The sequence below is a fragment of the Bemisia tabaci genome, chromosome 3 (assembly GCF_918797505.1).
Source record: "Bemisia tabaci chromosome 3, PGI_BMITA_v3".
In the NCBI taxonomy this organism is placed as follows: domain Eukaryota; kingdom Metazoa; phylum Arthropoda; class Insecta; order Hemiptera; family Aleyrodidae; genus Bemisia; species Bemisia tabaci.
In genome coordinates, this window is record NC_092795.1 from 42,618,024 (window position 1) to 42,642,209 (window position 24,186).

General features: G+C 36.6%; 2 protein-coding genes across 7 annotated transcripts in view; one reads left to right on the forward strand and one right to left on the reverse strand.

Moving 5' to 3' along the window:
- The first annotated feature begins 1,267 nt into the window (after positions 1 to 1,267).
- LOC109037618 (uncharacterized) lies at positions 1,268 to 3,891 on the forward strand. The gene is made up of 3 exons (XM_019052382.2): positions 1,268 to 1,525; positions 2,410 to 2,619; positions 2,998 to 3,891. Exons 2-3 carry the CDS (start codon positions 2,412 to 2,414, stop codon positions 3,159 to 3,161), a joined length of 372 nt encoding a protein of 123 aa, XP_018907927.2. The 5' UTR covers positions 1,268 to 1,525; positions 2,410 to 2,411; the 3' UTR covers positions 3,162 to 3,891.
- Positions 3,892 to 6,520: 2,629 nt separating this feature from the next.
- yem (yemanuclein) overlaps positions 6,521 to 24,186 on the reverse strand; it is a 46,013-nt gene continuing 28,347 nt past the window's right edge. For 3 of the 6 annotated variants that reach the window (XM_019052332.2, XM_019052330.2, XM_019052334.2), the window contains 7 exons: positions 22,587 to 22,811; positions 20,999 to 21,151; positions 18,194 to 18,427; positions 16,753 to 16,907; positions 15,488 to 15,558; positions 13,976 to 14,056; positions 6,521 to 10,061 (listed from right to left, as the gene is read on the reverse strand). In XM_019052332.2, coding sequence (XP_018907877.2) covers positions 10,018 to 10,061; positions 13,976 to 14,056; positions 15,488 to 15,558; positions 16,753 to 16,907; positions 18,194 to 18,427; positions 20,999 to 21,151; positions 22,587 to 22,811 — 963 coding nt within the window. In that variant the 3' untranslated portion in view covers positions 6,521 to 10,017. The remainder of the gene's footprint in view (positions 10,062 to 13,975; positions 14,057 to 15,487; positions 15,559 to 16,752; positions 16,908 to 18,193; positions 18,428 to 20,998; positions 21,152 to 22,586; positions 22,812 to 24,186) is intronic. The other 3 variants (XM_072298404.1, XM_019052333.2, XM_019052331.2) reach the window with 3 other exon arrangements.

Sequence of the window (24,186 nt, forward strand, 5' to 3'; positions counted from 1 at the left end):
TTCTCTTAGTCTTAAATCGACTAATAAAGGTGCTGTCTACTGTATCACAAAGACAGAAAGACGACAAAATTAGAGATATACTCTCAGGTAATGAGAGATTTTGTCACCATTTCTCGTTTATAATTTTTTTTCTGAATCCGATTTTTCTTTACAGCTAAATTTAAAAAATTACAGAATTTGCCGCCATGGGCCGCGGCCTATGTGGCCACCCCCTAAATCCGGCCCTGTAAACCAGTTTCAAAACCTCGCGGGTAAAACATCACAGAAAAGGTAATAATTTGAATGCCAGTAAGAGTCCACTGGTTCCCTATTAGTTCGACGAGAGCGCCAAAGCAGAGGAGACTCAAAGATTGCATACGTGCTAAAGTGAAGGCGCATCATACCCGGTAACTTAACAACACACATTCTATTAATTCACTTATTCACCGTTTGACTGCTATGATTATGGTTTGAATTGGACCGGGGGGGGGGGGGGGGGGCAAGCTTTAGTCGCTGATGCCAAAAACACGCGTAACATCGCCGTTCCGGCGGGTGTCAGCCAAGACATTGAATCACGTGTCAGCCCTAAATTTCAAAAACACGAATTTCCGTGTTTCCGCCGTATTTCGTAACTGTTAACATTATTTTGCAAACGTTGAGGGACTCAAAAAGTGTCGCCTACTCTTGATATTTTCACCGAGTTTTGCGTTTGTATTGTCAATCGGAAGGAAGTTAGGAAGTTTTCTCTTTCGGAGAGACATGTTTTTGGTCTGTCACCCGCGATTTTGATTGTTCTTAAGATTATTGCCCTCGTGACAGCTCGCAACGTCTTTTACACTAGCGCTCAATCCGGTCCTGCTTATTTCTACACGAGTGTGAGAAATCTTTGAAATTCCACTCCAATAAGTACATTTTTCTTCAAGAACAGCCCATAAATGCTCCGTGCACGTTGACGTTTTTAATTTTGGAGGGGGGGGGGGGGGTTTGCCCTTTCCCTACCCTTCTCTGAAAATTCTTAGCTCTGCCCTGCCCTAGCTCTACCCATCGTTGGTGCTCAACGAAGTTTAAAACAGTTTAAGAGATTTATACTTTTCCCAGCATTTTCTATAATTATTTTTATCTTAACCTTCATATTTTCCGGTATAAGTATGTGCGGTATGTGCCGCACGTATGCCAGTAGGTGATAACGATGAGGAGGGGTTTCAAATCTGCGCGCGTCAAGGGTTTGTTTACTCTGGTTTACTCATATCCGGTGATCCCGTTTCTACCCGTTTCCGGCATTATCAGTTTTGTTATGACTTTTTCTGAGGTTAGGTTGTCGGATGTTGTGATAAAGTTGGGAAGGGATGTTCGAGATCTCATCAGTGGTGGAATAAAGTTTGACCTCATGCTTTTGAATTTTGAAACACATTTGAATTTCGCAAAGTGATCTTTCGTTCTTTCTACATCGATTCTCAAATTCTTGTGACCGAATATTTAACCAGTCTTTTTGCGTGACTTTGTCTCTGAAGGTGAAGTTCATCAGAATAGCTATAGCTCCTCGCAGGTCAGTTCATGCACTATTTGTGATATTTTTATCCATTTCATTTTGAGATTTATCAGTTGTTTTGTGATGGTAAACCTCCAATTCTGAAGGCTGTCACTTAAATTTCTCTCTTTGTTATATTGAGTCTAATGAGGTGAGGAACACGAGCATTCAGGTGAGTGTTTCGCGGTGTTTCATGATAGATCTGTGTGAATCAAGATACATCAATTCATGCGTCTCAGAAAAGTAGTATAAAAATCATTCCAATTTTTTCAAGAACTCTGTATAGTGTATTAAGGTGATTGGACGGACAGCATGTTCTGTGTCAGAGTAGCATGCGATATATTGAATCCATAATTTGATTTTCTGTAATTTCAGGTACTTGTCATCTCTTTCGAATTTTGAGATCGCACTTCTGTTCTCATGAGTCTAAAGAATTCATGTACCTAATTTGACAAAGAAATTCAATGTAATGAATGCAGGGTTTTTTTAGAGAAAAAATATCACATTCGAGTGCAATTTTGATATCAGTATCGAATGCAATATTTTTCCTCTAAGAAACCCTGCCTTCATTACATTGAATTTCTTTGTCAAATTTGGTACATGAATTCTTTAGATTCATGAAAACAGAAGTGCGATCTTAAAATTTGAAAGGAATGACAAGTACCTGAAATTATGGAACGAATCGATGCGATATATCGCACGCCGCTCTGACACAAGAAATGGCATCTGTCGAATCACCTTAAAGTTGAAGTGTGATTAATTACTCCAATTCTAATATGAATCTAGCTCTCCGCTAATTCCTCTATTTTGCTGTAAGTTCATAATTCATCTGCTGGAATTACTCATTGAAGTTTTAATTTTACTGGTCTAAGTTTACATTTTCTCTGCTTCTCTTATTGCAGAAATGTTGCCACAAAATAGATACAGATGGTTCTACCGCATCGTTCGCCATAATACACAACGCATTGATGAAGAGACGGCCGCTAAATATAAATTTAGACTCGCTGCAGTATATGTTGTAAGTGCCTTTGGTATTTTTTGTATGGCAACAACCATGCGTGATAAAGACAAGGCCGAGAAGAGGAAGAAGTATGGAAATGATGAATTTGAGGGTAAGTATCATATTAATTTGATCAAATTTATGCAAAATATTTGCAATGCAGCTGCTGCAATGATTAAAGATGTTCATCATGAAAGACAAGGTAATCTTGTTCTTCCATCAAGGATTCACAGGCAAAATTCTCATCTGCTCCATTTCTCACAGAGCTCTCCAACTCTCTGAGTCGCAATCAATGAATATAAAAACTTTTGAGGTGAAATAATTTTGAACATTTTCTCAACCTTTTTTTATTCCTGATGAAGTCCATACCTAGCTTTCATAATATTCATATTAACTCAATTTTTCAGACTGAACACAATAGTTTTTTCTAGAATGTGGATTTTAAGCTCCATTTTGTTCTTTATTCCTATTTTTTTGTTTTTTTTTAAAGGTAACTACTGGCTGCGGCTTTATGATGCAAAAAAAGCTACCAGGGTGAAACTCTCCGGACTTACCTATGAGGGAACGGAGGAGTTTGATCTCCAAAAAATCAGGCAAGAAGAGATAGCAAAGGGTGAAAAGCTCATTGTAGAAGATGGAGATTTGAAGTTGTAACTCCATTATCCTCAAGTCAACGTATCGAACACTCAACAACCATTTGCAAGAATCTTCAAGGTCCAAAAAAAGACCTTTAAGTTTTAGTATTTTATTGATCCAATGATATCATAATTAAGTTTCAATTTTCAGCTACAGTGAAATTTTGCTCTGCATTGGTGTTCTCAGGAATAATTGAGTTTCTGAATTTTTTGGGCACTCCTTGCCTCTAGATCAGTTTACACAAGTGAATCAGATGGTAATGTTGTCATACTCGTAAAGTAAGAAGGGATTGAAATTGTAATGTGCTTACATTTTCCAAAAAAAAAACACTGATTCTCTGCCTCTTCAAGCCGAAAAATCTTAGGTATGAAGCCATAAATTTTCATAGAGTTGTACTTAAGTTTTAACAGATCAAAGTATGCCTCATTCAGACTATGTATCAAGACAAAGAAAATAGATCTCTCTAGATGTCCTTAAGAATTGTAGAGATAAATATCAAGAAGTCACGACCCTTAGTTAAGGCCTTAGCTCTTTTGAGATAATAACAAAGAACTAAAAACTTTTTTGTGTTCTTATATTTTTTGAAAGTGTCATAAGACAAGGATTCATTTGTACTGTCATTGATCCAGGGGAAAACTGTCCATTTTACCTCCTGTTGAATTTTAGTGGTACTTGCAGCTGTAGAAAATTGTAAAATTGCTTAATATAATTTTCATACTGTAAATAAACCCAGGTATTGTTTTTGTTCTACCGCTGTTATTAATTGATCACGGGAATGTGTGTTTTTAAATGCCCTGTAGGACGTTTAAAATTCAATCTGCATTGCAACAGTGTCATAGGGCTTGAGTACACTTGCTCCAGCAAGATTTTTACTTTTTGGAAGCAGTCCTGGACCACCGTCTTGGGAGAAGTGTCCATGTACAGATTCCAGAATCAGCATTCCTCTGGCCCCATCGTGACCGTCCGAGGAAAAATTCTTTCATTCTTGTGAACAAAAAAAAATCACTTGAGTTCCAGAACAAGTGAACAGGAAGGATGCTTAAGAAGTTCCACCAAATACTAGTCGTGTGACATAATGGTCAGTCCTGTATTGCTCTGGGCTTGCCGAGGGGAAACAAACGTAATCACCTACATTTTCAGGATCTGAGACTGATTTGTTCTAAAAGAAATGAAAAGAAGGGATAACATGACTATATTAATTTGAAAGGAAAGAAAACCACCACCAATCTTGTATATTTTATTTTTGTCACCTGCTCAACTAGCATTGGGAGTATTTTGATTTTTTATTGAAACTAGGGGAGAAATTTACTTAAGTGATATCAGAACTATAAAACTCAAAAGAATTCTGTAACAACTAGGTTAAACTTAAAAATTATAGAAATCTGCTTCACTGCAGTCATGAGGAAACGAGAACCAGTCGAGAGTTTGTCTTGAGACTTGAAATTCCAACAGGCAGAGGCAGATCCTGACACTTCGAACGGGGAGGGGGGGGGGGAGGGAACGGAAAAGAGGTCCAGCGGGCTTCCTCCCAAAAATTTACAAAATTTTAAACTATTACACATGCAGTTTGAGTTAATTACGTTACGATCAATTACCATACCTAAGTGTCCTTCTTTCTTCTATTCTCTGTCCCTTCCTCCTCTCTTTTTTTCCCTATTTCTGTCTTCTTTTTTTTTCAAGCACACAGGGGGAAGGCGCTTCCCCCCCCCTGTACCTACCTATGCAAACATGGAACTTTGCCTGCTGGTTACGGTAGGCTTTTAGGTAGAGGGAGATAAAGCTTGCGTGTGAAGTTATGGCTCAAACTTGCATTTTTAAAATATGTCAAGATCCTAATGCTATGCCAAGACCCATTGAGCATAGGTTTGGAAAATTACGGTGCATAAATGCTGCAACTGCATGAATGAAATCTCTTCTCAGCCAGTCACATATTCTTGAGGGAACCTGCTGCTGTAAATGTACTCATGGAACACGAGTGTCTGTGCCTGACAAGTGGAGTGCAAAAAGTATCTCCCTCCGAATTTGTCCGTATTTCGTATTGAAGTTAGAAGATCAGGACAGATCGGGGTAACTACATTTATATCTCCAGCTGGTGACCATCTCTTTTAGGAATCAATATTTGGACCGAGTTTAACAGAAAGGAACCAAACCACATCAGCTATTGCCAAGTTTAACTGGGCAATGAAAGTTTTTATGAGAGAAAGTTTGTTCGGATTTCTTTAAAAATTTTAAGGAATTTGCTTCATACCATGGAGAATTTTCACTGACATTTGCACGAAAATCCGCACAACCGTTTTCATGTAAGAACTTAAATTGCCCAATTAAATTTGGCAATAGCTGATGTGGCTTGGTTCCTTTCTGTTCAACCTGGTCCATTTGTTCCTATTGTTTAGCACCTACTCCAGAGTGTTAGCACTTGGTAGCAATTATCTGGCGAGGCCAAAAACCTCCGCTGCTGCTGAGAGTTATCAGCCCAGCAGGTAGTTGCTGCTCTGAGATAGTGTCTCAGATGCGCAAAAATCTTGGAAAAAATAATCAATATCTTGGAAATAGCTGTTGAGAGGTGATGACTTTGTAGTACCCTTAATTTTTGCTACTCTTTTTTATGCGAAGTACGCATAGAATTTGAGAAAGACACTTCATGCACTTACCTTAAAGAATCTACACCAAGGCTGTGTCAAATTGAAGGTCAAATTAGTATTAAGCCACTGCCTGCATATGCAAAAATTATGCATGACCCAGACTTATTCCTGACTGAATCTCAGTTAAGAAAAACTATAATTTCATGACTGACTTGCAGTACCACTTCATGTTTTAAATGGAGGAAACTAAAGCAACATTAAAATTGATCGAGTCAAGTGAAAGATTACTATGCGATTTCAACTTGAACGTTCAAACGTATGTTTCTTTGGAAGTTCAAGAGCGATGCCATTAATGCGAAAAGGTTCTACCACTTCATACGTCCAAATAGCAGTTCCTCCATTATCCGTCAGTATCTGCTGGAACGTTAAGTCACTTGCTAACTAGGATTTAAGAAATGTGTACATTTATGTGGCTTTGGAAAAGAGTACACAGATCAATTAAAATACATTTGTATTTTCCATTTGAATATGTATTGAGATCAAAACCAAAGTGGTACTTGAAATTAAAATATGTACTTGGAGAAGTATGCGAATCATACCTTGTGCTGTTTCATAAAAAGTAATCTGGCTAAAACTGGGACTCCGATTAATACTTAGTGAATAGTGGACCTTTTACAATTAAAATATTTCTCAATGGGAGAGGAATGATAAAAATTTAGAAATTTTTTCTGTTGAAGGAAAAATAATGAAGCAAAGGATCGAATAACAAAAAAAAAGAGAAAAAAAAAGAGAGAATTACCACAGAAATATAAAATTTTGTATTTTCAATTCAAACTGTGGAAAAAATGCAGTAGTACAAGACAAAACGAGACTCATTAAAAAACAATTTTTTTTTTCTTTTTGACATGGACTGAGATTGCAAATTCCATTTTTTCCAGACTTTGCTCACATCTTGGTTTTATCTTTTTCATATGTTGAAAATTAATTGCTAGATGCACTTACTATTTACGTATAAAATTAAAACTCTCATTTATTTACTATAAATAGCTGACATTGCTTGTTAAGTTAACTTCACCATCGTTGCTAATAGTTGAACGAAAATAGGTTTATCGGTTCATCAAAGGCAAACTAGAGAGGTCATCAGAATGATAATAAATCGCAGCAGCTTTTTCTCAGAGGTTTGAAACACAATTTTTGTTTCGACTGTCTTTTTGTTGTGTGAATTTCATGCAAGAATTTTATCCTGAATTTTTTTTTTTCTTTTACGATTTGTAATGTCAAACTTCGACAAAAATTTAGCCACAATAAGCTGATGAGAAAAACTTAAAATGCTCGTCAGCACAAGGCAAATAGACATGGCAATCACTCTCTGGAGTTTCTGGCTGAAAGCTCTCTTTGCCGTAATTCCTCACTACAACTAAGACTTGTGATACAGTTTTTAAGCATTTCATTTCTTTATGAAGAATTTGAACGAATTGGAGAGAAATTTGAAAAACTAGGAACATGAAAATTACACAAAGCGCTTAAGCTATCATCAAACTTGAACACAATCTCATATATTAAGATGGGCCATCAACTCGGCGGAAGTCAATGATCTAAGTTCGCCACTGAAACAGCTCAGAGGACATTCAGAGTGCAGGCAACGGTAAGAATTTTAAAAAATTACAATGATATTCGAAATGGATAAGCTTCGTATAAAAAGAAGAAAACAAGTATTCAAATTTATTACTTTTGTAGAGACTTTCATTACTTTTGATAATCATTCAATCTATTACATCAACAGCAGATAAAAGAACCATTGCTAAATCGGAGTGTACATGATTTGACCCTTTTTCTCATTAAGTGAGTTTGTCCAGTATGACTAGGTCATTCCATGCTATGATGATCAGTCTTTACTTGACAACCTCTCATATGCCTAGCAATGGGTCGGTTGCACCACTTGTACCAGTCGCAGAATCGTTTTGATGGTTTGAGTACATAGTAGCAAAAAATAATAAGAGCTGTTCAAACGCCAACAAGCAATATTAAAATAGTTATTGCTTTTCAAAAAACATGGTGTATGATGTCATCCACCACAGTGATACGCATCATGGTTTTATCAACCCTGGATTCATCAATTAGTGAAATTCTTAGGAGGAACCCACGGTATGCATTTTCGCAGTGGATCACGTCCTAAACCACATTGTTAGAGGGGTGATATCTTCCTTAAAATTGGCCGCAAAAACTTTGTGTTGGGAAGAATCTTGTTATTTTTGGTTGATTCTGTGAGTGGTGCAACTGATCCATTGCAGACTGTATGTTCAGCAATTAAAAAGTGGTTTCAAGGGGTTCTTCTCTTTTGAGGCCCTATGTAAGTCAAGCATCAACCCAGCACGACAGGATGTAATTTTAGTGACTTGTAATCAATTTCTATGTTCTTGCTTTTTTCCTCTTTCAACCTTCATGGTACCAAGCAATCTTGATTCATTTCCTTAAACATTCACGCTTCTTAACAAATGATCAGAGTGAGAATGAAAGATTAGGCTAAAATAGAGAATGTTTGGACACAATTTTATCGACATGGAGGACCTCCTCTCTCCGTCTTTCGAACCGTTTCTGAAAAATATTTTTGGTTATAAATTTAATTTCAGCATTGGATAACCAAAAATATGGCTTCAGTCAGAAAATGAGAGACAGATGATGGGTTACTTTGACAGTAGGGGTTACGTTTTGGTGGTGACAAGTGTTCCTTAGTTGGTTAAATGGTAGACTCACAGATAACATAAAGAATACTTGAAGGCATGCTAAACTCTCAATGTTAGATAGCGCCGATCTTATGAAAATCTTTTCATAGCACAATACATGTATCTCTATTGATCAGATATAACAGGGAAACCAATAACAGAAAGTAACAATAAATTAAAACATCGTAAATTTCAATGATTTCATTCTGGATTTGAGTCACTTCGATAACACTTTAGTGTTGATTTTGCAGAGAAGAATTGGTTAGAACTAAAATTGGAAATCTATTTTTGTACGATAACACATCACTAGATCAAGCTATCATTGAGATTTTGAGATCAAACTAAAAACAAAAGCCACTTTCACAATCTTTGATCATTAACAGCTGATAATTTGCAAAAAAAGCCTTATAGAGAAAAACCCTTGAAATTTGAATTTTTAAAACGAGAAACTGAGGCCGTATTGGAAATTTAGACCAAGTCTAAGATATGGATTTAATTTTTACACGGAATGATTTAATTTTACAAAAAAAAAAAAAAAAGCGAGGAAGGTTTCATTTCAGCTTGAGAGTTAAGGTTAGTTAACTTGCTGCTTGATTAACGTTTTGCAGATATCTGGCAGGTGAGATTCATGCTGCGGAGGAGAACTTAAGAATGAAATTTGGCATGCTTAAAGGGGACAACAGTAGCTGTCGTACAACAAAAATGATCTAATTTATCTGATGTAGATTCTGAGATATCTGTGAGGTGCATTACTTTTTGTTCAATCCATGCTATTGATATTTTGCTTGATACTATGTTTGAGTGCTCTCTAGTTTTTATTTTTGAACTCGTATAACCCAGAAATATGCAATTGGTAAGTTACTAACATAGATTTTACAAGCTGAACGGGGTGAATTTTCTGATTAATCTCTCTTATTAGTAACTTTTTGAGATTACCTGACAGTAAATAATTTCCTGGAGAGAATCTAAAGGCTCAAAAATCATTACCAAAATACGAGAAAAAGTGGAAAGACAGGGGAAATGCTGGAATTCAGCACTCGAAAACTCAAATGATTTTGAGGTTTACTAGGAGACTAAAGGTAAAACTTTCTATACAGAAAAAGGGGGAAATCAAATATTTAAAAACATAGAAGTTAAAAAAAAAAGGAAGAGGAACTTGTTTTGAAAGTCTCAGCTCCGGAAAGCTAATATAAAATACTGACTTTGGGTGACCTTAAGTATAAAGTTCCCTTCCTCTTTCATTCTGTAAGTTTCTGATTTTTAAATCTTTTCAAAAATCACCAAAGCCTTAATCTTAAAACAGAGAAAGTAGCACAGTTTAACATTAAAAACAATTAATCATGATTCGAAGATGAAGGTAATTTGATCTGGCCGAAACAATTCTATACACTTTGACTATAAAAATAAATCATAAAAATATGAAGCAGTATTCACAGTTGAAATAAATAATTTTGAAACATAATGTACACGGTGACTTATTACAGATATTACAAGATTAAAACAGAAAAAATTTGAGCAGGGTTTGCTTCTTCCTGTTGTATTTGCACATGCAGTTGCTTTTTGGCAGTATCAGCGATGGGAGTGCGGTGACTCTTGGCTGAGATGATTTTGATCTGGAAAGAGTGCAAAAATGTCGATAACAATACATATGAAAGTGAACAGGGGTTTGTGTAAAATAATCATAGAGAGACATGACATTCTATCGATACGATAGAGCTCTAATGTGAAACATGTTGCCAAGTTTTTATTAAATGCATTTTCTTTCTTTTTGAAAAGTCTCCACTGAAATATTTATGAGTGTTTCGTACCAGTTTGACGGCAATTCTCAACCTCTTTTGATTACAGACTATTTTTCCGCAAAGTAATGAGGCCAAAGACCACTGCAAAAACTTGATAAGTTTGCTTTTTGATAGGTATTCATTTGTGCTGTATTATACAGTTCCCCTTAAGCATTCCATATAGGGCAAAAAACGCCCATTTTAACAGAAGTTTTTCAAAGAAATTGCATGATCTCTGATAATGCTTGTAATATTTAGTTATACTGGCAGAATACAAAATGGAAAGAGGGAGAAGATCTTCTGAGATGAGCCAGTCCGAGCTGATGCAGCTGGTTCTTTGATACTTTTTCTCAGTTTAACCTTGGATCAGATAAATCAGCGATTTATAGTACCTATGGAGAATCAAATCATAATATTACTGCAATCAACTGACCCGAAATTGAACCTACTAAGGTATTTGAATCAAGCGAAACTTATATTGATTGGACCGCGTAAAACAGAAAGGAACCAAGCCACATCAGCTTTCGCTTAAAATTGGGCAATTTACTTTGTTATATAAAAACGGTTGAGCAGATTTTTGTGAAAATTTCGGTTCACTTTCTGCATAGTAAGAAGAAAATTACTTAAAATTTTCTAAGGATTCCATACAAACGTTCTCTTGTAAAAAATTCAATTGCCCGGTTAAATTTGGCAATTACTGATGTGCCTTGGTTCCTTTCTCCGAAATGCGGTCCAATTTTAAGTCAAAGTTAGGTAATTTTGACTGTCTTTTTATTTTATATAGTACACCGATTTACTTCCTAACCCTTCATAGTTATGTTGAAGTGATTTGCTAGTAAAGAAGTGCAACTTTTACTTTCTTTATCTCAATGGATATTCTCAATCTGATCTTACTCCATGAAACTACTAGAAATATGTTTTGAGGTACCATTAGTCATAAACAAGCGCAAGCAAAAAAGAAAAAAAAGCATCTTTAGCTTTAGCGGAAGGTCAAAAAAAAAGGAGCAAAATTTTAATTTGAAATCACCATTTGTAGTTGAAAGTCATCTGCAGACATGTAAATATTTTGAAACATGAACATCCGAATATAAGGCTGTCATGGGGAGAGGGACTAGCATGCTTGGAGTCAAATACATACTACCATGGATATACCAGATAATACCGACTTTCCATGGAAAACTCTCTAATCCTAAAGAATATGTTACCATTAATTTAATTATTTTTCTGAGCCGAAAGAGGGCAAGATGTGGCAATTAAATTAAATACTTCTGGGTGCCAAACATGGCAAATTAAAACTTTAAATTGCTTTCTCTCAAAAGTAAATATTCATCTTTATCATTCCAAAATGTTTGCGAAAAACTCCTGCAAGTATAGATGCCAGTTTTGAGTTCACTGGCAAACAGGTCTCTCTTCCTGTGGACAGTTACGCACATATGAGGACCTTTTCGATCGAACAATGTAGGTATACTCATGTCAACATTGCTAAGATTGTACAACTCTGTTTTCTCTACAGGCGTTTGACTGGACTTATTTTGTATATTTTTTTCTGAATTTGGAATATTACAGAGAAAATTTGGAATTAATTGCAGGAGTGAATACTTCTCTATGAGTTGAATTGTAAATGTGTCAAAACTATTTTTTCCGGCGCGGCGCTCCAAATCTGTTCCGCGCGCAGAATTTTCGATATATCGATTCCTGCTCGCCGATCGTGTCAAAACTGTTTTTTCCGGCGCTGCACCAGAAAATAATTCCGCGCGCCACTTTTTCGATATATCGATTTTTCTGCGCGCGGAGAATACAGGATGATCCAAAAGTCCCTTCCACCCCCTCTAACTTTTTACCTAATTGAGGTAAAGATTTGAAACTTGGGGGATATTCCTAGGTCAAGGGGAGCTACTTTTTGGCCCCCCTAAAATTTTCAGGGGGGCCCCCAACTTTTAATTTTCCAATGGGAAGACCCCCTTTGTGATAGCTCGTTTGAAAGAACATAAAAAAAGAAAACTTTTCGCGCAAACCCGAAGTCAATATCTCAAACCGTTTCAAAATGGCGGCCGGTTAAAGTTCAAAATGGCCGAAAATTAACATCGGTTATTTGTCGATGGATTTGCGCGAAAATCGGTATGAATGGGTATTTTGACACGAGAAAAACGAATTTGACGTTAGATTTAAAAAAAAAAAAACCAAAATTTCCAAAATGGCCGCCGGTTAAAGTTCAAAATGACCAAAAATTGATTTTTTTAGAAATCTAAGTTCAAATTTGTTTATCTTATGCCAAAATACTCTCAAATTCCAAGTTTTAGGCAAATCCATCAGGAAAAACCGAGGTGACAATTTTCGGCCATTTTAAACTTTAAACAGCGGCCATTTTGGAAATTTTGGTTTTTTTGAAAATCTAACATCCAATTCGTTTTTCTCGTGTCAAAATACCCTTACATACCGATTTTCGCGCAAATCCATCGACAAATAACCGATGTGAATTTTCGGCCATTTTGAACTTTAACCGGCCGCCATTTTGAAACGGTTTGAGATATTGACTTCGGGTTTGCGTGAAAAGTTTTCTTTTCTTATGTTCTTTCAAACGAGCTATCACAAAGGGGGTCTTCTCATTTGAAAATTAAAAGTTGGGGGCCGTTGCCCCACTAAGGGGGGCCCCCTGAAAATTTTAGGGGGGCCAAAAAGTAGCTCCCCTTGACCTAGGAATATCCCCCAAGTTTCAAATCTTTACCTCAATTAGGTAAAAAGTTAGAGGGGGTGGAAGGGACTTTTGGATCACCCTGTATTCTCCGCGCGCAGAAAAATCGATATATCGAAAATGTGGCGCGCGGAATTATTTTCTGGTGCAGCGCCGGAAAAAACAGTTTTGACACGATCGGCGAGCAGGAATCGATATATCGAAAATTCTGCGCGCGGAACAGATTTGGAGCGTCGCGCCGAAAAAAATAGTTTTGACACAAACTGCGAGCAGGAATCGATACATCGAAAATTCCGCGCGCGGAACAGATTTGAAGCGGCGCGCCGACAAAAATAGTTTTGACACAAACGGCGCAAATATATCGAAAACCGGCGCGGAATCCGGAAATTCAGAGATTTTCATCGAAAACGGGTTTTTTCTTTCCGCGCGCCGAAAATTCCGCGCGCGCAAGAAAAAAATACATTGTCCTGGCAATATTGACATGAGTATATGCTGTTTGGTTGGAAAAATCCTTATGTGATGGAGAATGGATAGACGTATATAATACTTAATAGTTAAATAAAGCTTTGAGTTCCGTGTAAAAAAAAAAAAAAAAAAAAAAAAAAAAGAGCGTCATTTGTATAGGAGAACAGAAATTGAATGCAAGGGAAAAGTTTTATATGATATTAAAGCAAGTAAAATTGAGTTAAAGGCAGTATTTTTTTTCCTTTTTTTTTTCTTTTTTTCTTTTTTTGTATGTATGCATAGACAAGGTTGTACTTTGAAGCACTAATGGTGACAAATTAGAATAGATCTAATAAGTTCAAGCATTTTTCATAACAAAAAGCTTTAATTCTTCAGATTTTAGCGTGCTTGAGAGGAAAGTTCTTGAAATTGTGTTGGACTCGGACTAAGACAGAGGAAGTAGGTTATAAAAAGCAATGATTTTTTGATCACCAGTGAACACTTATGGGCACTAAGAAGTAGGATTAGAAAGCAACATGGAAATAATAAGTGTTATGCTGGGGGAGAATAATGAGTGCAAGGTTGCAAGTTTAAGAGGCTAAACAGGGCTAACCTCTGTAATGCCATCCACTCTGATTGGCTGACACAGGTACGATGACCGAACAATGATTTGGTGCGGATGGCTGAGGGTTGCCTATATAAAAACATTTTGAAAGAAAACAAGTTCTTAACTTTCTTCCTTAAAAACAGCACCAACTTAAGGGTAGGTTCAAGGAAGAATTGGGGGTGACTCTTGCTGACTGAAGGCAAAATGGTATGGGGACAAAAGAGCAAATGTACGGGAAGAGCTAAAAAATTTGAACTCCATGATGGCGGTAAATTTAAGGGAATCCATACATGATCCATCAGAATTGGAGAGAAAAAAAAAAAAACATGAAAAATCGAAATTTGAGATGATGCAGTTCAGCTACTCTTTAGGCACCCACCTTTAAAAGTGCTGCACAGTGAACACTTGTCTGAGAAGATATTTTTCTATACTTTCAAACCATGCTCTTTTAGCAATAATTGCCAATCATTTGAGTGAAATCTTACATTGTTAAAGTTTAATTTTGGTTCATTGCAATAATCATTGGAGATGAACTGTTTTTTGTTCATGTCGAATAAACTATATTCTCATTTGTACGAGCAAGTTAGTCGTTCCAGCACAGAATAAATTACCGTAACCTGACAAACACTGCTATGGTGTTGCCGCCCCAGCTATGGGTCAAACGATTAGCTCCAGGAGAAGAGACCTTTTTTTTTCAGTGACACCTTCCTTCTGCTTTTGGTTTTTCGGGGGGGAACAGGAGATTCCTCATGCAGTCAATAAGGCAGTTGCCCCTATCCTATCACACTCTTAAAGTGAAACAACATGGCTCTTTTCATGAAGAGCTCCTACTTGGACAATTTTCTGACAACATTGAAATGATACATGTCATGACACAAGAGATCACTATCCACAGGAACGATTGATGCACCTGGACATGGGAGCAGGATGTTGTGAGAGGTATACACTATCATGTTGAAAATAAAGCCCAAAAAAAGAGAAGGTACTGGAGATTTGCCTGGCTTGGTCCAAATGAGGTGCAGCGAAAGAGTTAATAAAGGTGAAACTGAGACTTGCATTACACCTATCTCAGCTAATTACTCATACTCTCAGTTTGTACTGGCAAAAGTTGGAATTTCATTTTAAATTTTTCTTCCTCAATAGAAAATTCTCTTTCCTGAGATTTTGTCTCACTACAGTATAGATCTGGCGCTTACATAACATCCTGTTCCTCAGTGTTCTAGCCTCATTTTATAGCTTTTATTTTTCCTAGATTTAGACAATTGCGGCTATATAATCCACTTATTTGTCATTTCAAAAAATAACTTCAGTAAATGAAGAAAGATATAAAACCTCTCTAAGTATTCTAAAGAAAGGTCAAATTTTCCTTTCAGCAGATTTTGATGAAACGCCAGTGAAGGAATCACCGTAAAGTCTGTCTTACTAACAACCTTTATGTAATTCTGAGAACAGAATAGTATTCAAAATCTCTAAAAAAAACCTTTCATCCGTTATGAAATTATGGTATGCAAGAAATACCTTCAATTTTGATGACTGGATCTGGTAACCTTGCTGATGAGTCTTCATAGGATCGATACAACTCAGGAACTCTGAAAATTAAACAAATAGTTGTCTGTGAGACACTTCCATCAAATACCAGATGAGTTTACTCAACATAGTATTCATCCACCAAAATTTGCTTACCATAATTGGCCGTGTATACGAGGTATCTTTTAGGAGAAACTTGCTCTGTAAGTAGGAATGCGTATCAAGCCAAATATTGCCTCTGGACGCAACCCGCAGTAAGCACAGCCGATGGCCGATTTTTGCTGGCCAATGACTGATGTGTGAATTAAGCGGCATCTTCACGTCCTACATCACTGATTGTTGCAGGATGGATGACCTTTGCCCATTTGTTTCCTATTAATGTTACACTTGTTGCAGCAGGTAATAGTCATTTACTTGTGAACTTCGTATCTACAAACTTTCCTCCTGTATCTTAGATATTTTCTTCCGTATCCTGCATTATCGTGCATTTTGTTCGCCATAGGAAGATTTTATCCTGCAGGTTTTGACTGAAAATTATTTGAGAGGCCAAAGTCATCAGGCATCAGCTGTCTGCCCTCAAATATGACGCCAGTGAAAAATTTTGGTGTGGAAGGCTATTAACTGAGCTTTCTTTTCTATCTTCAAAGGGCCCCAAAAAAAGAATACACTCTTTTTTGTGCCTCATTTGGGAGCGTCTTAAACATAGGTAGGAACGGTAATTTTTATATTGTATTGAGAAATAATTGGATTAAACTGTTCTGTATTTTTAATTTTAATTTTTAGTAGCAAAAATTGGTATGGCTGTGCGACCCCAGGAAAGCGGATTATGAGAAAGACTGCCCAAGAGATGGGCACAAAGCTGGCAGCTAACTTCTCTTGAAAATACATGGTTGTTTTTGGTCCTTGTTTTTTGTTTAGTTTGTTCAAGGAATCTTTTCAATAGTTTTAATTTTTTGATGTATGTGCTGGGTGCTAATGAGTTTCATAAACCTAGTATCGCCCTAGTTGTTGAAGAAAGAGAAAGAAGAATTTGGACACTTGATTGATCGAATGCAACTTAAAAAAGGATAAAACTAAGAGGATAAAACTTTTCTCCTTTCAATCTTTCAAAGAGGAAGATAAAAGGTAATGAGAATTCCAGAAATTAATACCAGCAATTTTTTACCATATTTGCTAACATAGACTGCCTCCCCTCCAATTTTTGCTCTTAAAATGGGAAAACTAAAACCTAAAAAAAAGAAATAAAAAAAACTTACTCAGGGCCTCGCGAAGGTGTTTTCTCTTTGGGTGAGTCACTCAGAAGATGCTTGTAGAATTCAGCTTGAAAGCCCAGCGCAACTTTTGGCATACCTGTCGACTCTTTCGGTGATTCTACTTCATGATTTACTGCAGGAAAATCTAGATTTACAGGCTGTAAACAGAAAAAGTTTTAATTCAGTACCAAGGGTGTTTAAAAAATAATAATAATCTTTGTTTAAAGAAAAGCCACTTTTAACCATTGTAAACAAAAGATTTTCAATGTTTAACTTTTTACATTTAAATATTTTCATTTAAGGATTGTGGAGATTTGTGAATGTTTAGCTTTGAAACAATTTTTTATTTTTTTTAATGAGTTGGTTAGAAAGACTCAAGTTTGACTTTGCTTTGCGTTGAAATGCCAGGAGAAGTCGAAAGAGCCGGTTTGGGCTGTGGGCGTTAAGGACGTAATAAAAAATGATAATAATATGCCTTGAATAGACTCAAAGCGTAAAGCCTCTAATGATTACAAGGGAGGACTCAGAGCCATATTAAAGTCCGAACTTTCTACTGGCTGAAACACAGCGCTGGCAGTGAACACCTATGCTGCCTCACTGTTGACCTACACTCTTGGCATACCAGGGTGTCTACTAAAACAGGCTGGCCAAAAATCAGTACTTATACGGTACTTTTTCAGTCTATTCCCAATCATTTCAGTACCTCCTTAACAGAAAAATTCAGTACTTTTTCAGTACCTCGATTAGAGAAATTCGAAAATTTTCAAAAATTTGAATTTCCTGCTCAAATTGCGACAAAAATGACAAAAAAATGTGAGAAATTCTGGAGCGTCTTGTGGAATTTCAGCACTTTTTCAATACTTCCCGACCGCCCATGAAAACACAGTACTATTTCCGGACTGGTAGACACCCTGCATACTCAGCTGGTTCAAAACGGAGCTCAACACCTTGGATGTTGCAACAAGGAGGGAATTTAGAAAGTATCCGGCGCATCACCTAAGGAGCTGTGTTGAAAGATTCCACCTAACGCGAGCTGAAGGGGGCAGGGAAATTTCAAGCGTTCTACGGAGGCACCATCAGCAGGTTGAAAACCTGAGAAAGTATTTTCTCGATAAGGCCAAGCATAGCAAGCTTCATCAGATCATCGTGCAGGCAGACGACAATATCACACGTCTAAAGTTTGAGTCTAGTGGGAACACTCCCAACCACAGAGCAAATAGGGTATCAGTGGAAGGCCAAGCCGCTTCATGGGCAATATCTTAAAAGGATTCATGATGATGCTGAGATTGACATCAAGGCTTCGCAATTTAGGCTACACTCTGGAGATTTGTTTGTTGAGACAGAAGGGCTCATGCTGCCATTCACAATCAGGTAGCCCCGACAAAATCTTATAAAAAGCGAATGATTTTTAAAAGTTTTGTATCAAAGCTTTATTGAGGCATACCTTGATATTATTGTTAAGCTTGACACTTTCCATTGCATGTGGCATGGAAAAGTTTCGCTCTGGTGTGTTTATTTTGTTGCCTGACATTTTCTGAAGATCTTGCAAGCTTTTGATGACAGCCTCCATGGATGCTTCACACTCCTCCACACTTTGCGAGCGCACTTTCCGCTCTTGCAGTCCTGGATCATCTTTGATGATGGCAGGTGGTGGTGGTTTCATTTCATTCACACACTGCTGCAGGAAAACATTAGTTGATGTCAATTAGACGAAAATATAGAACATTCCAGTATTATAAAGATGGCTGCAATGGCTATTGAGGCATAGGAGGAGACAAGGTGAAAACTATTGGAGACGCATACATTCATCTGAGAACTTACTGACTAAACGAGCACATTATTATGAGGTGAAAAATTCGAAGAACTATTAAAATATTTTAACCCAGAGGACGAGGAAGAGGGTAGGTATTTTAGTAAAATTTGGTTGTTACTTCAGAATTTGTCATGCATTCCTCTCTAAAAATACTTGCATATTAAGGATAAAATTTCCTAATTAGGAAATGCATGTCAGGAGGAGATAGCTAATAACTAATTTACATATACAGGCAAACCGAGCTTAATTCCCTTATACTTTCACGACAGCAATTGAGTAGTGCATATTTCGAGATTTTCCTTGAGACTCATTAATTCATTCTTCCATATTCTAGCCTAGCTCTCTCTTACTGGCTGGGTTTCGCCTCATAAATCCATGTTCTTTCATACTTTACGTACGATTCGAAAAAGTATGTACCCACTAATGAGTCTTTCAGTCCCTGATGAAGGAAATGTCCTAATAAAATGAACCAATTCCAGGCACAGTGCAGATTGCACCAAACTGTAGGCTAAAAGCACTACGATGGCGTAAGTCCGCAATCACATATCTCGTTTGCGGAGTCTGAAAATCTCCGCCTCTATGTTATTTTCTTGAAGAGAACAAATTGACATCATTCCTTGAAGTTTTTGCAGAATTTTCTTTGCACAGAGAAGAAAAATCATGGCAGTTAAACAGAATTACCGTTGAGTATTCTTCCGTTTAAAAAATAAGGTATGACAGGAAATCTGCGACTTTGCAAACCGAGTTATGTGATTTCCGACTTACATCATTGACTGGTCTCTCAGGGTTTAAACCCAGTGTGTCTCCCTTGATGGGTAAAAAATGTTCATCAGGGCGATAAAGCCTATTTAAAAGTTGATTAAGCCTGTGCTTACAGGAAGGAGCATAGAAACAGATCATTGTAAATGGGGGAGAAAAGAGTTGAACATACACTGGCTGCAGAATAGCATCGAGAATTGGAAAAGTAAATTGCGTTCTTGTCAGTTTAAAGGACCCAAAAGAGACCTTCAAAAAACTTATGAACCCAAAGATGAGCAAAAGCAAAAGTAGAGAGCTAAGAGACCCAAAGCAACATTAATTTCAAACTACAAAACAGAGGTAGAATGAATCTCATGAAAAAGGAAGACAGGGGGGAAAAAAGGCGCAAATAATAATCTCATTACTATGCTGTCTAGAGAAGTAACATTTTTCAGATAAAATAAAGTAATATTAAATGGGCGAAACTGATGACACTTAGAATGCCATCTGAAAAGCCTAAAAAATCATTTTCTTTTTAAACCATTTTTTTACACTCTTCTTGAATAATTTATTCAAGGATCAGATTATCAGATCCTAAGAAGCTCATAAAAGATACATTTAAAGTCTGCAAGAAATTTATAGATTCACTGCGTAAATATAGACCCTTAAAGCGCAAAGTTCCTCTCATTAATATGTTGTTCTTGAATCAAGATGAAATTTTTGAATTCCTTAGTAGAAGAAAATATCCTTTTCATCAGAAAGGTAGCAATACAGCCTTCTTCACTATTGAAGGATTAGGAGTATTTTTAGCAAAAACTACCTGTAATAAGCATTTACTTTTCTATGTTGCTGATTAGTGAAAAGGGTGTAGCAGCAAAGGGAAGATAACAGTACATAGTTGATTTTCAATGATGGAAGGGTATTGATACGGGTCAAAATGGATTAAAAATGGGTAATTGGTAAGTAACTTTGGTGTCCGTTATCTAAGATAAGCAACCACCACCTAATTATAAGTAAAATATGAAATACTTCTGCAGGAGTTGATAATTTTGAGCACGTGGAATTAGTAAGTGACTTAATGTAACAATTTCTGTCACAATCAGCAGGGTTCTACATTTTGCTAAAGATGACAAAGAGTGTTTCTCAACACTTAAAGAATTTTTTTCCGGCCATGCAATTAAGTGATGAAAACAAGGAAATAAAAATCTCAATGCTTAGCGTTTTCCATCACTATAATTGGAAAAAAAAAACCAAAGAAAATAATTTTCCAAGGCTAAACTTCAATAAAAAGACTGAGAGCTCAATGAGGTAATCACCCCTTTTGTCTTCTAGGGGCAAAAGAAAGGGTGAGTATGAAATACTAATCTTGAAAGAAAACACGAATCGGCAATGTTTTAAAGATTTCAATAAATAGAAAACCAGATTTTTGGATAAAAGCAAGATCAGAGCGTGTTGTAAATGGGGTTAGTTTTGGGTAAAACGATTTCCCATCTTTGATTCTCGGTGCAGTCACTTTTTGGCAAGTGCGAGGATGTTAAGTTTTTTTTTTTAAAAATAAGCCCCTTAGTTTCATTCAGGAATCTAACAAAAAAGCAAATGTACCTATCAGTAGGAGGAACTGTGATATGAATAGACCCAATTGCCCATGACCCAAAAAAGCTGTGCAAAATACTGCCCTGAGGATAAATTGGTGCCTACCAGTGGCTTAATGTCATCATGGACTACTGGCGATGGGTCTTGTAGGGACTCATTGATGATACGGTTCAAAACGTCTGTAGCAGTCATCGTCTCTTCAATCATGCGCCGCTCTGCTTCAAGCTCAGCATCCGTTTTGACTTTGATTTTCTCTTCCTGGTTGCGTGCGTCAAAAAAATATTAAGTTTTGCTTTTTCCAGCAAAAAACTCAAGTTTGCAATGCTATGAAGACTAAATATACCCTAGTTTCATCCAATTCAAATAAAGGCAATAAAAGAATTCTGACAGAGAAATAAGAGTGAATAGTTTTGAAAAAACCGGCTTGAGATTAAAGGAGAGAAAAGACCAAAGTTTGATAATTTTAATTCAGGGATGCAAAAACAACTCAGCTAGGCATTCACAGATCGTGCGGTACTTTGAACAAACTTGAAAAATGGCAGGAAATCTTGTAAGGTAATTGAAAGAGATAGTTAGTTTGATTCAAGTTCAGGAGTTGTCTTAAAGTCCTTAAAGAATATTTCTCCGATCTTCCGACAACCGAAAAATCTACATGAAAGTAGCATTGAAAAGTGTGTAATTTTTTTTAAAAGACAGGTACAGTAAAACTCAAATACATCTACATATGTTAGGAGTAGCAGCTTTGAAAGGAGGTTTCAGAAAATCACGAATCACGCACTCCGTATTAGAGGTCTTTAGCCACTCCAAATGTGTTGAAAACAGAGCAGGATTTTGATTTTTGTAACAGAAATTTTGGCAGGTTTTTAGGACACTCTTTATAATTGCAGACTTTTTTTAAAACTTCCCTATTAAACCAAAACTTAAGGACATGGTTCTTCCTTGCCTTACAATTTTTCTACAGGCAAACCGATAGCTAAAAAGGGGACGACTTTGCCGCAGAGCAAGAATTACTGATGATTTTCTGTAGATGTGCACCTTGACACGTACGTTAAAGAGTGGCAATATGATGGAATCAAGTTTTGAAAGAGATAATGTCTTTAATGCAATAGGCGTTGATTAGAAGGGAGTTTAAGTCATGTTTTCTAATAGGAAAACAACCAACTTATGGAAACAATGTCTTGCAAAATTTACATCTCCACCTCCTTCAAAATGTTGGGGAATTCGGAGTGATAAAACAGACTTCTTAGAGATAGGAAATGAATACGCTGCAGGGCAAACACTGCTCACATTTTTCAGCAAAATCACATTCTGGCATGACATTTTGTGCTGTACTCAACCCTTTATCATTTAGAGGTGAGCTAAATTACAATTATAATGTTATCCCTGAACAAATGTATGTGGGCGGTGTCTAGGTGATTATTTTTGTTATATTTTTTCTGACTTCTTGATAAATAGCATCTACTAGGGTACTGTTCTAGACCTCATAGTATACAGGATAGAAAGTAACAGGACCAAAATACCTCTTTCAGCTGTATTCATCTTGTTGTTAGAGAGATGAACAATACAGATTCTGAATAGTTTCAACAACAGGCCCACAGGAATCTGTATGCAATAAATTTGAGGTATTTGCGAATAACAATGATGTTTGATTGATGTTGAGGATTAGCGATTATTAAGATGAAATTTAACTTACTTTAATTATATTCTCATACGTAGATTTTTTCGAATCTTCCTGATAATCAGCCTCAGCTTTTGAGTAAATATTCTTCTCTTCAGGAAGCCGAAGAGGCTCACTTTTCCCACCATCAAAATTGAGAGGTTGAGGCTTTTTTAGAGAGTTGAAGGAGTCAGATTCTGCCTGGGCCTTCATACTTTCTTGGAGGATACGGTGCTTCAAGCTAACTGGTTTCATTCCTTCCTGTGGAAGAAAAAATGAAAAAGGTAAGACTGGTATACAGTTCAATTACAAGGAGTCAAATTAATATTTAAAATAACAAAAATGAAATGGAGGAGATGAGGTTTTCTTAAAAAATTATGAAACAAACTCATAACTCATGTTTCAATTAAAAGAAAAAAAGTTGGGGTTGTGCGAACGTTTTTTTTTGTTTCAAGAAAAGTGTAAGTTTTAATTTAACTAGATTAATTCTGGGCAGAGCAGGACATCGTTCATGAAATCATGACGTAAAAGCTTTCCCAGACCAACCCACCAAAGTTTATGCATAACTGTCTCAGTCTTTTCTTAAGCAAAAAAAAGTGTTCATGAGACCTCAGACATTTCTGTTTTGAGAGAATATTGAGAAAATATTCTAAATCACAGAAGTGGACAATATGTGCATCAATTAAGTCTTCAAATTCGGCCTCTGAAAGAAGTAAAAAAAAATTATCTCGAGTTTCCAATTGAGAATATTCTTTGATTTTTGCCATGGGTTAAAACAGAGAATGGCACAAGGGTATTACTGACATTGGAGCTGTAGAGTCAATTACATTTTGAAAAGGCGAAGGAAGGCAAGGCAATATTCGAATCTGAGTAATTCACATTTTATTCTTTGCCTCGAGTCCCTGCTTACCTGATCAGAGAGACTCAGACTATCACTGGGCTTTCTAACACTGACCTAAACATTAAAAACATATGCTATAACATTTAACAGCGCCCAGATTTAAGATAACATTTCCCATCATTTAAGTCTTTAACTGATTTACGTGACACTATGGTAGGCCCAGTCTTCAGTGGATTAAACGGGATTTCATTTAAACTGCACAAAGCTCTGTCAAAACAGAGAAATAAGCAGAGAAAGTTTCAAGGAAGGAGAGAGTGAGTTATTTTTTACTTTTTTAATGATACTTTTTTTAAATGATTTGCGAAATTTCTTCAACACCGAAGATGGCGATTGTTCAATGTAAAATACAAAGGTGCTTCCTCCAAGGAGACAGTATGAATGGTGTATTACAGTGGAGAGTTACATTCAAATGACTTGAAAAGTTGCCTATGTCCTGCAACTGTGACAGCCTTCATCAATGATTTCCTTTCTCCAGTTATGCACTGCATTACATCTGATGTTAGTCTTAAGAGAAACTATTTTTGACTTCTTGACTTTCTCCACGTGTTGGTAAAAACTACAATACATGAATGAGAAGCGAGAAAAAAGTTTATAGTAGTGGCATTACACTGTGCATTGTACAAAGATGCAGTGCAACATAAATTAAAACATTTCTCTCATACAAGACCATTCTTGGGAAAAGGTACTTCAGTCTATTAGGGCAAAATTTTTAGAAAAGCAACTTCGGTGGAGTTG

Excerpts from the sequence above, each read along its gene's own strand:
- LOC109037618 (XM_019052382.2), top strand. The coding sequence starts at position 2,412 with ATGTTGCCACAAAATAGATACAGATGGTTCTACCGCATCGTTCGCCAT. Across the intron at positions 2,620-2,997 it reads TGGAAATGATGAATTTGAGG|GTAACTACTGGCTGCGGCTT; the intron begins GTAAGTATCATA and ends TTTTTTTTAAAG.